Source organism: Molothrus aeneus, chromosome 2, assembly GCF_037042795.1.
Source record: "Molothrus aeneus isolate 106 chromosome 2, BPBGC_Maene_1.0, whole genome shotgun sequence".
NCBI classification, from domain to species: Eukaryota; Metazoa; Chordata; class Aves; order Passeriformes; family Icteridae; genus Molothrus; species Molothrus aeneus.
Window position 1 is genome coordinate 33,283,144 of NC_089647.1, and position 14,434 is coordinate 33,297,577.

Sequence of the window (14,434 nt, forward strand, 5' to 3'; positions counted from 1 at the left end):
GATCTACAAGATTAGTAGTTTCTGTCTCTCTTTCTCTTTTTTTTCTTTTAAGTGTACCACAAAGCAGCCTTCATAAAGGAACTGTCTCATGAGATTTTACCTTGTAGCATATACTTACTCAGATAACTTGAATCCTGGTGTTAACCTACTAAGTAACCAGTTGGTATCCACAGGAACTGGGTTCAAGTGGTATAAGTGAGCTTTGGCTGTAAAGACATAATTTGCCAACTACATCAATTGCCCTCTTAGCAGACGTAATCAGGAAAGTATTTATTTGTAGCTTGTTGGAATGCAATATAGAACCTGAAAAGAAGAAAGACAGTATAACCTGGGAATGTAATACCATCAACAAGTACTCCATAGTACACAATTTAAGATACATTAGGAGTAAATAAACCTTTCTCTATTTTCGTAAGACCATGCGTGTGTTCATGTGTTCTCTGTGTAGGTGCATAGAGCTCTAAATAGTCACTGGCTAAATTTTTAAGATGCTGACATTACTAGTGCAATGTTAACAGTCTGGTTAGATGCCTCCTTTCTTTGTGTCTGCTCCAAAACTTGGAGCCATAGTGGTCTTGTTTTTCATAATCTCTACTCTTTAAATAAAAGAAAATAAACCAGTTATGCTTTAAAAAAAAATTTTAGCAATCTATTTTTCTTTACAGTTTTTGCTTTATAATATTTATGTTTCAAAAGAATTTAAGAAGTGTTTAAGTAGGTGCATAATGAAAGATTTAAAAAATCAGAATATTTTCTAATGTTTTTAGCTTTTACTAGAAGCTTGCTTTTACAAATATTGAATGCAGTGGGATGTTGCAGGCTCTGATTCTAAATATAGTGGCCTAATTAAACCCTCTGCTTTGGTTATCCAAGTGGAAGTACCTGGATACAATGAAGACTTTAATGCCAGAAAGGATCATTAAATTGTCCAGTGTAGACTGCATTAAAAGACCATCCCATTTCATGCACTCACCTCATATTACTGGTTTTTGTATGACTTAAAAACAGATACCTTGGTAAAATTAGAGAAGAAGGAAGCAGTCAGCTGGGCAGATGGTTTTCACATGGTGATCCACAGAACCACTGGTGTCACAGTAGGAAATAGTTGTTACTCTTCCTATATTAAAGCTTCCCAAGAGTTAGAGCTCATCACAGACGTTATTTTTTACCATCTAAGTTGACTATGAGCAACTATAAACCATGTCTTTTCACCCCAGATGGCTGCTCCTCAATTTTTTTAGTTTTTGGGTCAAGCCTTTCTATAGTAGATTTCAGTCAGGATCATATGTACATATAAGAAGAAGGCTGAAAGAACAGAGGAGAAAATAGAACTAAGCAGTGATATGACCTCCAGAAATTAGAGCAGAAGGAGGTGTTGCTAATGAAGGGTAAAGCACTGCTAATGATTTGAAAAATCTTATTCTTGGGGAGACAAAATGAATAGAAAAAGTATCTAGTTGGAGAAACAAAATTAAGCAGCTCAGTCTCTTTTTGGGGTCTGGGATAGGTTGTTAATGGACATGAGGGACTGTGTCTTTGAAGAAACACTAGAGACCCATTGACATGAGTCATCTGTTGCCAGTCATTGTGCCTTAGAAGCTATGACCAGGAGCCCTGGCAACCAAAATCAGCCTGTGGAAGTTTGAAGCGGGGGTCTGCATCCCCAAAAGCATGTCTTCCTTCTGTCTTGGGCTATGGGAGATTATGGGGGTAAAAAGTAGGTGGCAGTTATTTTAGGGAGCAAACTGCTCAATTATGTATTAACTTGAGGAGCACATGTGCAAATCCTGCTCTGTTAAATGCTCATTGTCATATTTAATGGAAGGAGGTGGCAGTCAAAAATTGGAGGAGTGCAGGAGGAAGCTTTTTGGTACACTGAGGGAGCTGGGTGAGTCACGTTCATGTAAGCATCCCCAAAGGGTTGAAACCCTCTGTTTTTCAAATAAATTTTAAATAGGATCATGCATTCACTGGGATCATCTCACAAGAGTAGAGTTGCAAGTAGAAGTATTTACAGATCATGCACTTAGAGACCAATTTCAAAATACATCTCCATATGCCAGTTTCAAGTCTGAGATGAAATTTTACAGCCAAGTCATTAGGTAATTATATGTATGAAATACTTCATACCTTCATACCTTCAATACTTCATACCTCAAGCTAGATAAGCTTGAATTAGAAGAGAACAAACTGTTGGGTGCTTTACACTCAAGTGTTAAAATATCTGCTGATTTTAGAGTTGACTGAATTTACTTTTACACAATAATGCTTAAAGCACAAGAATGGCTTATGTTACACCACATTAATGGGTTAATTTCCTCTTAAGGAGATATTTAATTTGTTCTTACTTCAAGGATGTTTGGAAGTTCCCTGTCTCATGTAATCTATAGTTTAATAAACTTGTCTGACTGTTTGGCTACTGGACTAAACCTCAGTAGGGAGAAAACCTGGAGGTTCTAGCACAGCCTGTAAATGCAAATCAAGTTTGTTTTTTGCACATGGGTTTGCTCACAGTGAATTAAAGCCTTAGACACAGTTCTAAGTGCTCTGGAGACTTTCTCTTTAAGATGTTGTATCCACCAGGACTTTAATAGTTGGGGGAGGGTTGATTGCTCTCTGACCACATATCTGATTCACTATGGATTTTGTAACTTTGGTAGCAGTGACCTCATTTTGGCAAAATAATATGTGTCATTTACTGAGCGTCTCACTGCTCCAAAAATCACGGGAATATTAGGGTTATAACCTGAGTAATTTATGGAAGAGAGATGACTCTTAAATAAGCTTTTATTTTCTTGGAAAGACTTATTTTATTAAAAACATATTTTAACTCTGAGTGAGAATGAGAGATCCTCAGCAAAACACCCAGGGGAGATTGTGCTGTCCAGTGTGTTGAAAAGGTGAATTGTAATGTATGGGTGTCTAGACATTTCCTCTTGTTGCTGTCAACAGTCCAGTTGGCTGTATTTTTTTTTCCAGTGAATAGGAGCATTGATTTTCCTCTCTCTTTGGCCAGAGCTTTCATTTTACATATCTTTCCCCTTCTGAGTCTCTTTCTCTCTCCCTCCCTTTTTTTTCCTCTCTCTCTCTTCCTCTGTCTGGAAGAGAGGGAAGCCCGTAAGAGTTGACAGCAAGCTTTCTAACTCAGAATGATTCATGTAAAACACCTGAAAGGCAAGCTCTGCACCAGCATCACTTCAAGAAAGGTAGGGCTGTGGGGACTTAAAGAGTCTGTAAAACTCCAAGCAGAACATAGAGAAAATGAGATAAATAGATTAGGTCTTTGAATCTGTCAATGATGTAAGAAAAGTTTGGGAGAGAATTTAAGGAGTGTTTAAGCTCTGTTGTTAAAGGTGCTTTCTTTTAATTAAAAGTTTGATGTATTTTTCATAGGTGGGGGAAAAAAAAAGGTTCCCCTACAAAGCTTTGAATAATGTATGCAATTTAGGGGTTTTTTCCACGGGTGGTAAACTGTAATTATATCACTGTTGTGCTGACAGATCCACGTGCATGTGTAAATATGCAAATCCTGGTTCTTTCCCCTGACTGATTATTTTCTGCTGTAGCTAAAGTTCGCCTTATCCAGCTGTTATTTATATTCACTTCCCAAATCCAAATCTGACCCAGTAATTCTGAGCGATTGTAGCTGTGACGCACGAATTCTCACACACACCTTCATGTTTCAATCATGCACTTCCAGCAATGTGTGTTTGTAGGAATCATGCTCTTAATAAAACCCCTTACAACCCAAAGCAGTTGTTTTGGCAGAGAAGTGACAGCACTGTGATAGATGGGCCCGATAGTTGTGTGTTTTGTGCTTGCTCTGAGTTAGTAGGGAAGAGGAGGGAGAGAGCGAGTGAAAGGGGGGAGGAAAAAAAAGACAGGGAAGGAGAGAGCGGGAGGGAGAGAGATTGAGAGAGAGAGAGAGAGAGAGAGAGAGAGAGCGAGAGAGAGGCTGAGAGAGAGAGAGACTTGGCAAGGGAAATCTTATGGGTATACTGAAACAGCAGATCAGAATTGTGAAACCAGAGCTAGGGCTGAAATGTGATGCTTTTGCTCTTTTGTGCTTGTTGTGGTTCTCATCTTCCCATTTAGAGGGCTGCATACCATTCAACAGCATATTTTGATCTCAGATTGAACAATGCAGCAATCAAGCCTGATAAGCCACCTGGAAGTTTTGCTTGAGACGATTTCTAGTGGGTTTACTGATCCCTGTGAGCATCATGACTGCCTTTAGCATTGTGGAGGAGGACTCGAGTTTCTTATGAGGGCCCCACTTGGAAAAGCCGGCTGTGCAGATTCAAGCCTCCGGTTCTGTTCATGCTATTCAAAAGCCTTTCCTCACCCTTGCTGATTTATTTTTATGATTTACATACACTCCTGTGGAGATTTACAGAATGGATTGTCTGTGCATTGTCACGACCAAGGTAGGACTGGAAACATTGCTGTTCTGTGTACATATTTCTCTGCTATTTTTCTGTTCCTGTAATTAAATAGATTGAGCATGTACTGTGTCAGGTTGCAAGATAAAGTGATGAATAAGCTTTGCTTCCACAAGCATTTTGTTCTCTTTATCTGTAGATTATGCAGTTTGTTTCTATATGACTTTCTAAATTATATGTTTTTTTACTTATTTTTTACTAGCAAAACAAAAAGGATTTCATATTTTATCTTAGCCTATGCTTGTGTCTATTAATAACTCTAGCAACTAGAGCACTTTCAGAATACATGGTATACTGCACATATTTTCTCAGCTTATCAGTTTATTCTGTAAACTAAAGAATAATAAAGAAAGGGGCATTATATGGGTCCTAGGATTTTAAGGGGGCCAATCAGATGTAGTTTAGATAGTCATGGTGTTTCTGATTGGAGAGATGCAAGTTTCTTGTGGCTTATTGTGGCTTTTTTTGGGAAAAAACATAGATTACTTTGCCTCTGTAGGCCTGAGAAATAAAAATGCCTAGGTCCCAGTTCAGCACTCTTATACTGATTTTAGATCTAGCTGGACTGTTTGGAAACAGTCCTTCTAAATAATTTTTTCTGAACATGAATGCAGACAATTTATTTTCCACAGCAGCGGCATTAGGCTAAGGACCAGGGTTAGGGACACTTCCCAACCTAAGGATCTGGTGTAGGCTTAAGCTGAGTGATTCCTTGAGACATCTTCAAACTTATCAAACTAACTTAATATTAAATGGCAGGGTGATGATAAGGGAACTCCCTTTCTGTTGCTACAGGGCAGGCAGCTCAGCGCGTGTTTGCAGCCGCCTTTGCACGTGGTGGTGGTGGGGTTTGTAAGGAGCAGTTAGCAGGGGACATCCAGCTTTGGGGTTCAGCACAGTGCTCCCTGTTCTGCCTTACTTTTTCTGAATTTCATAGTTTCCAGAGGACTTGCAAAATGCCTGCGGTGGCCATACCACCTGAAGGCTGCACAAATGATAAGGCAAAGCAGGGGTTAGCACTGCTGGCATCACTGCTGTCATTTTTTGCGTCACAGCTGTGCAGAATGGGGACACCCATGTGTAGCATGGAGAAGGGCAGGAAGATATACCCTGGGCACCCATGGGCAGCAGAGATGGGCGGTGGGTGGCCACTGCAGAGAGCAGGGAGCGCGGTGGAGCCATGGAAACAGATGCCAGCTGTCATTCCCATCTTGCTGGTGGAGAAACCCATATGGGAAGAGAACAAGAGGTGAATGAGGCCACAGAAGGAGGATAAATTGGAGGAGGCTGTGGCCTCATTCACTTCCCGTTCTTTCAAGGTCCTCCTGGCTCCCACAAGCTGTGCTGAATCTGAGACTATATCCTCAATCACCCCTGGAGCAGAGCAGGGGCACTGGGGGTATCTGTTGATGCAATACCATTGAAAAGCGCTCAGCAATGGAGCTGCAGCACTGCTGAACAAGGCTGAGATGCAGGATCACACTAAACATACAGTTTTTACATGCTGAAGTATTATTTTCCAGTTCAAAAGGTTGAAAAGAAGAGCTGTGATTGGAGACAAGAGCTTCTGGGTGTCCTGTGCAGTGGGGACCTGCAGTTGCATCCATGCTTTGCCTAGAGAATTTGGGATGGAGGTGCATAGAAATTGGATTTGGGGACAGGGGAATAAGTCAAGTTTTAAGATGGTGTAATTGGAAAAGAACATACCCCAGTACCTTTTTTTTTTTTTAATATGTCAAGAGACATCACTTATTTATTTCCTGAATTGGTGCTGAAAGTTTTCCTCTGAATATTTTCCCAGGGCCTTCTGGGAAATAACAAACATGGATTCACTGCCAGCTCACTACTGCTGCTGCCTTGAGCAGGGCTCCCAACTCCATCTACACACATTTTTCCTTTCAGCTTTTCTGTCTCTTGAATCCAACACTGAGTGTCTGAAATGATCTCAAAATCAAGCATGTGAGTGAGCCTCAAATATTCAACTCCAGATATTCACTCTTTGCTGCCAATGTTGGTGTTGGAATGAGATACAATGTGAATTGTACACGTCTCTCTATTTGCAGGCATGTGGAAACAACATAATATCATATGTAATTGAGCTGAATAATGGCAAAAGTCTAGTTTCAGAACACTTTCATATTGCAACAGCTTGAAAAGAAAGAAGTTAGTGATTTGTTCATCTTACTTTGGGCCATATTTAAATAGCTGGACTAGTGTTGTATTGGTCCATATCCTGATCTTACTGCCTTTATTTTCATCAGAGTAACTCTCCTTCTTTTAAAGCACTAAATTTATCTGTTTATGCCAATTTTCACTATTATAGTAAAAAGCAGATCTTTTTCAGAAAATATGTTATTTAAAGAAAAATCATTTTGATAAGCATGAATTCTACAGAGCAATCGTATATTTATTTTTGACCTCAGATCTGTTAATTGTTCATATATGAATAGCCATTTGTCTGATTTATGCAGATAATTGCCATTCTTTGTCTTGAAAAAATGGATCTTGATGTCAAAGGGAGTAAATACATCAGGTTTATTCTTCAGATCTTAAGTCATAAAAAGGGAATAAAAGATAAATACTTTGTAAACTGCAAAAAATGAACACTGTTCAAAGAGTTGACATTTTTAACACTTGGTCATTTAATTTAGTCTGGAATTTTTGGTATTTTCACATTATAGAAAATGACATAAATGTTGTGGTGGAGTGAATTTGCCCTTGTACATTGTGTTCAGTGAATCTACAGATCCAGCTTTGAACTCTCTGTGGTAAAAGATGGCATCTAATAAAATTAATTTCTGATATACCTTGCCAAATCTTAACTCCTACTGATGTTTTTTCAGCCAAAGTGTAAAGTATGTTTAAGATAGATTTAAGATATTAATTTGTACAAATTCTTCCTATTTTTATTTCCTTCATTTTTCCATGCATGTCTGAGCACAGAACTACAGAAATGCTGAATCAGTCAAGGACAGCTTCTTATGGTTGTCCTGGTTTATTTTAATTGATCATGTTCCCAGCATAGCATCTTTCCTTTACTGTCACATAAAGCATGTTAATTGGTGGCATTATTTTATCATTAGAAAGAATTCGGTATAAATTAAAGCTTAGGTTGAGCCTCCATCCCAGCGGGAACACCAGGAGTTTTTGAAAGGGAGGAACATTCCCACTGTGCCTCCCAACAGTCAAAGGCAACATGCTGTCCTCTCCAGCTCTCCTTCCATCTATCTGCCTTTTACAGACTCATGAATACAACAGGAGCTGCCACTAGTGAGAAAGAGCATAAATAGCTCACTGTTCCTCACTGTAACAGGAGGTGCTCCCCCAGAACCCCCAGTTCTTGGCATTATGTGGCATAGAAAAGATGATTAGCTTTCAGTGGGAAAAAGCCCCGAAAGATTTCTGGCACTAGTTGCTAGAAGGGAGAGCTCAGAGGTGGCACCTCTGCAGGCTTAAAACCCAGAAGTCCAATGGCAAGGCTAGCTCAAGACCTTCCATCAGGACAGTTTTTATAACTTCCTGGGCAATCTAGAGTAGTGGTTTAGTATCCTTAACATCAGTAACATCCCTAAGAACTATCAGTGTTGGTTGCCACTTGTATGAGAGTTGTGTTTTGAGGTTTGCTTAAGATCTCAGATTTTATCCTGAGTGCTTCTGTGTTTTGAGAAGATGTACACAAAGAAGAGACACCACTTAAATAATCCAAATTTATTTAAGAATATTAAACCACTTACCTTTTGTACCTGACTCCTAAGTTCTCAGCACTGAGCACTGGCAGCAGTAAGATTCCTGTGTCCCAGAACTGTGTCTTTCAGTTTGTAAAACAGAAAATTTGCCTTCAGAACCAGGGAGAACACTCAGCTTGAATTTCGTTTTTTAGCTACAAAAATAAATTCCTGCCATCAAAATATTGAAAATTCTGCAACATTTACTTCTTTGTAGATATTATTGTTAGCTTCCAGTGAAGTAGAGATTTACACCAGATTACTTACTTAGACAGGTCTTACATTTAATTTGTCATTGACCCCTGCGGAGCAATTAATTGAAAATGTGATTATTCACATAACTGGAAAACAGAAAAAAAAATTGGTGGTTTGTTTTGTTTTTGTTTTGTGTTAGTAAAATACTTGGTTCATTCCACTAGTGAAGAAGTTCAGCATTTTGTTTTCATTTTTGTAGCTTTTTTACAAATTCTGCAGTAGTCTAGTTTGAAAAATTACCAATTTTCCTTCATGGCTGCCCATCCAGCACCTTTTCTAAGAATTTAATTCACACATTTAAAGCAATGAAATAAAGACGGAAGGAAGCTCCCCTATTTTGTATTGGTGCTGGGAAGAAAAGCAGTAAGTTTGTTTATGTTGTTAACCTATCCTAAAGCTGAATGTGTACAATTTTGAATGACAAGGTTGCCAGGAGCCAGCAACATCTGTCTATCCTATTTTCTTCTGCTCATCCAGCCATATATATGGAACAGGGGACACCACTGTGTGCACTTTAGGCAAATTCTGAACAGATGTGTCATCAGGACTCACAATATGCATGATGGTCATGGAAAATAAGTTGCAGTGGTCAGTGACGGGACAAACCTCTGGCTTATACCCTGGGTGTGCTATGACTTTTCTGTAGGTCTCTCCCACTCCACACACTCATCACCTCATTTTGTAGCAAGAAGTTAAGGGTAAAGCAGAGGAGAACTCTAAAATTTGTCCAGCTAGTTTGCTTCAAAACTATATTAAGTATATCATTATAAATCCCTGTTGATAGTATGCTGTGTTTGGGAAATGTAGGAGCAGGTCTTGTGTCCCAGTAGGATACTGTGGATTTTCCAAGTGAGCAGGAGAACACCATTCAGCATTTAGCCTACAAAACCTGATCTCAAAACCAACTCAGTTATCTTGAGGGTATCTTTAGGACATGGCTGAAGAATGGGAATATGTGGATATGGCACAACTGAGGTGACCTCACTGTTCCAGACTCTCTGATTTAGAATGGCAGCAGAAGCAGTTTTTAGATGTTCGGAGAAGGGCAGAATGGTCCATGAGATCAGGTCATCTGCTGGAGATGAGGAGCAAGTCCACACACTGTGTGCCAGCTGCTGGTCCCACTTTGCAGATGAATCCACTAGAAGGTTCAGTTGAATTATTGATTATTTGGGCCTGACACTAATGCAAATAGCTAATAGTTAGAATATTTATTTATGCTGAGGTGACTTTGTCGTAGGCCTGTTGTCCCATCACTTCTCCCCTCTTTGACTATATTAATCTGAAAAATACTCAATATAGAGATATAAAAAGGCATATACTTAAGCAACGAGGTTCAGTTTGTTTTGTGGGACTTCCTAAAAGATAGGCTGTATGTGTCTGAGAGTCTGTAGATCAGTCCCAAAATTAGGAAGTTATAAAGCTCAATATAGATACTGAGGTTAACTAGTGCCTCAGGTGTTACAAACCAGTATAATCTTACCAAAACTAACAAAGCTGTGGAGAGCAATACAGCATGAGGATATGATTTAAATTTAGCTGGATATGAAACAAACAAAAAACCCCCACATTTTTGTGCCTGCATATTGTTAATAGATCTGGGCAACATTTGTTCTTTTTTGTTTCCAAGACTCTAGGCTTTGAATCATTGCAGTTTGGAGTCATAAAATGAATAGCTAAATTTTTTTTTGTGCTGACTTTCCTGGCTATAACAAACTGAAAACAAAGGAAACATAATGATTTCCCCCCCCCAGAGATTCACATTTAGCAAAGAATCAAAATCTTTTTTTATAGTCATTATTAGGTGCTGATGAGCACTTCAAACTGTGGTGTTTTCCTGCCAGACCCTAAAAGTGTAAGAGTGCTGAATCCATAAAATTTACATGTAATTTAGTAAAGTCTATTCTAAAGTGGTACTTGAGGACAGTTTTGATGACTATGGGTTGGCTGCTGGCTAAACTACACAGGCTTAGAAGAGTAGGAAGATCCTTTTCATTGATTACCATTTATCTTAGCTGGAGAATATGCTCAGGGATGTTTGACTGATGGGGAGTGTATCTGAGTATTTATTTCAAATCTTTATTTACCACTGTTAAATTTTGAAACAATTATTGTGAGCCTCTAGCATTTGGATTTCAGACATTATGAATGTAAACTGATGAGACACATGTTGTGTTTTCTGAAAAAATAAAATCCTTTGGGGAGGGGGGAATTTCAAGAAAATTACACAGAACAAACCAATGTGCACTGCATATATAATGTCTGGTAATTATATCTTGTCAAAAGCTCAACTTTTTCCTCCTTTATTCTTTAGAAATGTGATAATAGTCCCTTTTCCCTTGTAGTTAATTATAAATTTCAGGAAGAATTAAGTCTGTTAAATTTCTTCTTCCCTTCTTCCCCCTCCCTTGGTCTCTATGGCAGCAGGAGGAATGGAAGGGAATTATTTTGATCTCCATTTCTGGGTGACACTTCATTTCTTCTAAGCACTGACCTTGTTTAGTGCAACTGAAATTTTCAATAGATTTCATTAGATTATGATTTGCTGATTTTAGAGAGATGTCTTTATTGAGACTGGTTATGAGCTATGAAAGGAGAAGGGTGATTTTTTTTTATAAATCTATGAAGAGCTCTATAAATTGAGAGCAGAAAATGTTCAATTAACAGCTCAGGCAGATATGGCTTGGGCTCGATACTGCAAAGCAGTGGAGAGCTGCAGAGGTGAGGCAAGTGGAAGAAGACACTGAGCAAGAAAAAGGAAACAAGAGCTTGATGCTGCCTCAATAATAGTGCTGCTTAATGACAGCGGAGCTATACGTCCTTAGCAGGTCCTTTTTCTGATATTTGGAGGACCTGGGTGAAGGTGGGAAGATAATTTCCCATTGCCAAGGTGAGCTGTATTTTTATGCATTTGGCATAGCTGGAAAAGCAGAAAAGATCTGTCTTGTGGCTCTTATTCTCAACATAAACATGTATTTCTTTTCTGTGTTAATCTGTTTGATACTGCTGTGCAAATGTCTTTCTGTGTCCATTCACCTGATGCAAGACTTCTGGAAAATGAGAAGATATGTGCAGTCAAGGAGAACGAAATGGTTATTTGTGAGTGAATCCTTAGGCCAGGGGTATGGCCTGGTATGTTATTATATTTTGCTCAGTCTGAGACCTCTAGTTGAGATCTATGATTTTCATGTCTCCAGAGCATCAGGGAAGATAATTTGGAAGGATGTGTAGGAGTAGCTGAGAGTGTTCCACTGGGAATGACTTCAGCCAATGCTTTTGTTACTTGAGACCTCACTCAAGGACTTGGATAAAATTTCTTGTATTTGTATTCCTGGCCATTTCAGTGGATACAAATGGAATATGACCTGTGACTTCTTTTGACTTTCATCAGCAATATCTTCTCTGAGAATGAATATTAAGTGTGATCTTAGAGAGTCCTGCAGTTCAACAAGCCCTGAACCTTTATATTCCTAAATATCCTCTCTGGATTTTGTTCCATCTTCCTGCAGAGCTAAGATCTGCCTCTGAATGTGTCTCCAAACAGAATCATGTTAATATTTGGCCATGCAAATTTGGTATTGATATTGAAATTTTATGTATATAAAGATCTCTCCCTGCCTATGAGAAAGTGGCAATAAGATATACCTACTTGCTCCTGAAGTTGCTCAATACAAAAGAGGAGTTCTTCCTTGAAATCTTCCCCAGAGCTTGCTGAGGTGCAGTTGCATCTCTGTCACCTGAAACCTCTCTTGTGCAGTGCTCCAAAGCTCTCACCTTCTAGTTCAATATTCAGTGTGCAGTTATTTCCCTCTGCAATATTGCTGTGGGCACTGATGTGCTACCACTCTGCATTGTGTTAATGCATTTCCAAATACATTATACTGATGTTCCTAAATAGTGCTGGTAGCAGTCAGTTATTTTAACACCTGACTGAGAAAAGCATGTAAGAAAGAAGTTTGCTTAAGGGCTGCTTGCTAGGAAGGCAGGTGCTGTGCATGGATTCTGAAGGGCTTGCAGCCTTGTTTTTTGTTTCCTGAGATTGGTGCCTTTCTGTCTGCTGGTTACCCCCGGGGTCTGCATTTCTGGAGGTTTGATAAACCTATAGGTTTGGGAATTACATGTGTCAGGGCCTCCAGAGAAGAAACTGCACTGTCTCTAGCTGAATGTGGGGGTAGCATCTCTATCTGACTTTGGTCATAGCTTCATTGCTTCCTGGCTGTATCATTACTATGCAATTCATCGAGTGTTTGAAGTGTCATCCCAGAAAAAAAGCTGTGAATGATGCTGAATTCAGCAATGAGAATGAAATTATTCTTTTGTGTACCCAAGTCTCTTTATATAAAAATTATATGAGCTGAAGATCTTATTGTGTATTTTGAAGGCTTTGATTTCAGTAAGCTGTGATAAAGTCTCTGCTTGGATGGCTGTGTCCGTCACTGTGTAGGAGCTGTCTCAAGGGGAAGCTCAGTGCAGGAGGCCGAGTATCCTCAAAGAAAGGGAGTAAAGCAAGACTCTGGAAATCACTCATTCATGACCTATAGAAACACAGCCCCTCTCTTTCCATTTAAGATGGATAAAAACTTGTATTGGAACATATTCCCCCAAACAGCGGGGCAAGGTATATTTGCACATGACTGTTGGCAAACATGAAAAAACAAACTTGAGGTGCTTCTGTCCTCCCTTATAGGCTTTCTGAAGAAAGATGGTTTTAAACTATGGATTCTCATCGCTTTTGAGATTTTTAGCTTTTCAGTGTAGTGGTGGGCCAAAGTCTGTAGTTTTTTGATTTACCAAACTCCTAAGCTGAAGTTTTCAGTGTAGTGGTAGGCCAAGGTCTGTAGTTTTTTGATTTACCAAACTCCTAAGCTGAGGAAAATGTTAGCAGTAATAATCAAATTGAGTTAATTCTTTCTACAGCCTGTAAATATTTGCCAATGTATTTATTCCTGTGCTTACTTGTATTGCATATGCCTGCAGAATACTTTAGGTGGTGTTGACTTTTTGGCTATTTTTTTTAAATTGGCTTCTCTAGATGTTGGAGCTTTTGGCTATTAAAAAACTCTGAGCATTTAGGAAGAAAAGTGTGACCAGCAGCTGATATACAACCTTATATCTAAGACTTGTTTCAACTAGGTGAGGGTCTAAGATATGAAAGGTGTGAAATGCATTGTTTTTTACACAAAACAAAAAAAAAGAGATCATTCAAATAAGAAATAAACTGTAATTTTAAAAAATAATCCAGCTCCAAATCCCCAAAAAGCTGTAGAAGAAAAGTGTTCAATCCTTGCCCTTGAACTACATGCATTTCTCAGAGAGAACCAGTGCAATGTCGTGTTACCAGAAGAGTAATTCAAATATCCAGCTGTGAAAAGTCAAACACTGCAGGTCACCCTACATCCCAGAGGAACAACCAGCACAGCTCTTGCCCTGAAAAATTGGGAACTCTGTAGAACTGCTGCCTCTGAGCAATTCCCAGTTACTGCTGTCTCTTTGACCTTTGAATATGCTCAAGTGCCAGGGGATTCTAGGCCTTGGGACAATTTAGGTATGAATTTCAAAGACAAGAGTACAATAAGCCCCTCCTGCTATGAGATTTGGAGCTTTTATTTTGCAAAAGTGTTCTCTTAAAAATGCAAGGAGTCTTTTTGAGGAGTCTCCTGACAAAGTTGTACATAGTTTCATCTGTGAGATCAGGCTTTTTAATCAGAAAAATGCTTTCAGTCCAAAGCATATTATTAATTACCTTGCCTTTAACTTGCCTTGGAATAAAGAATGAAAGTGTACAATTGTTAAAGTAAAAAATAATTACTAGTGTTTCATGCCACATTTTTAATCAGAATTAATTTATAATTTTATTATTTTGATGGGATTACACTGTTTGCTGTTGCATTCATCCCTTCCTTACAGGAGATAACACACACCTGCAGGATTCTGGTGCCATGATAGCAGTGGCTTTTTCAAATCCTTTTAAAAAGGACTTTCTAAACTGTCATCTAAAAATACAATGATTCT

At 38.9% G+C, this 14,434-nt stretch overlaps 1 protein-coding gene across 9 annotated transcripts in view; it reads left to right on the plus strand.

The window, feature by feature from the left end:
* DLG2 (discs large MAGUK scaffold protein 2) overlaps positions 1 to 14,434 on the plus strand; it is a 988,724-nt gene that overhangs the window by 151,038 nt on the left and 823,252 nt on the right. Inside the window, exon 1 of one of the 9 annotated variants that reach the window (XM_066572336.1) lies at positions 3,963 to 4,427. The exons of 7 other annotated variants lie outside the window; for them this stretch is intronic. In XM_066572336.1, the coding sequence (XP_066428433.1) occupies positions 4,398 to 4,427 (30 nt within the window). In that variant the 5' untranslated portion in view covers positions 3,963 to 4,397. Of the gene's footprint in view, positions 1 to 3,962; positions 4,428 to 14,434 lie in introns of those variants that run through there. One more of the 9 variants, XM_066572339.1, reaches the window with a different exon arrangement.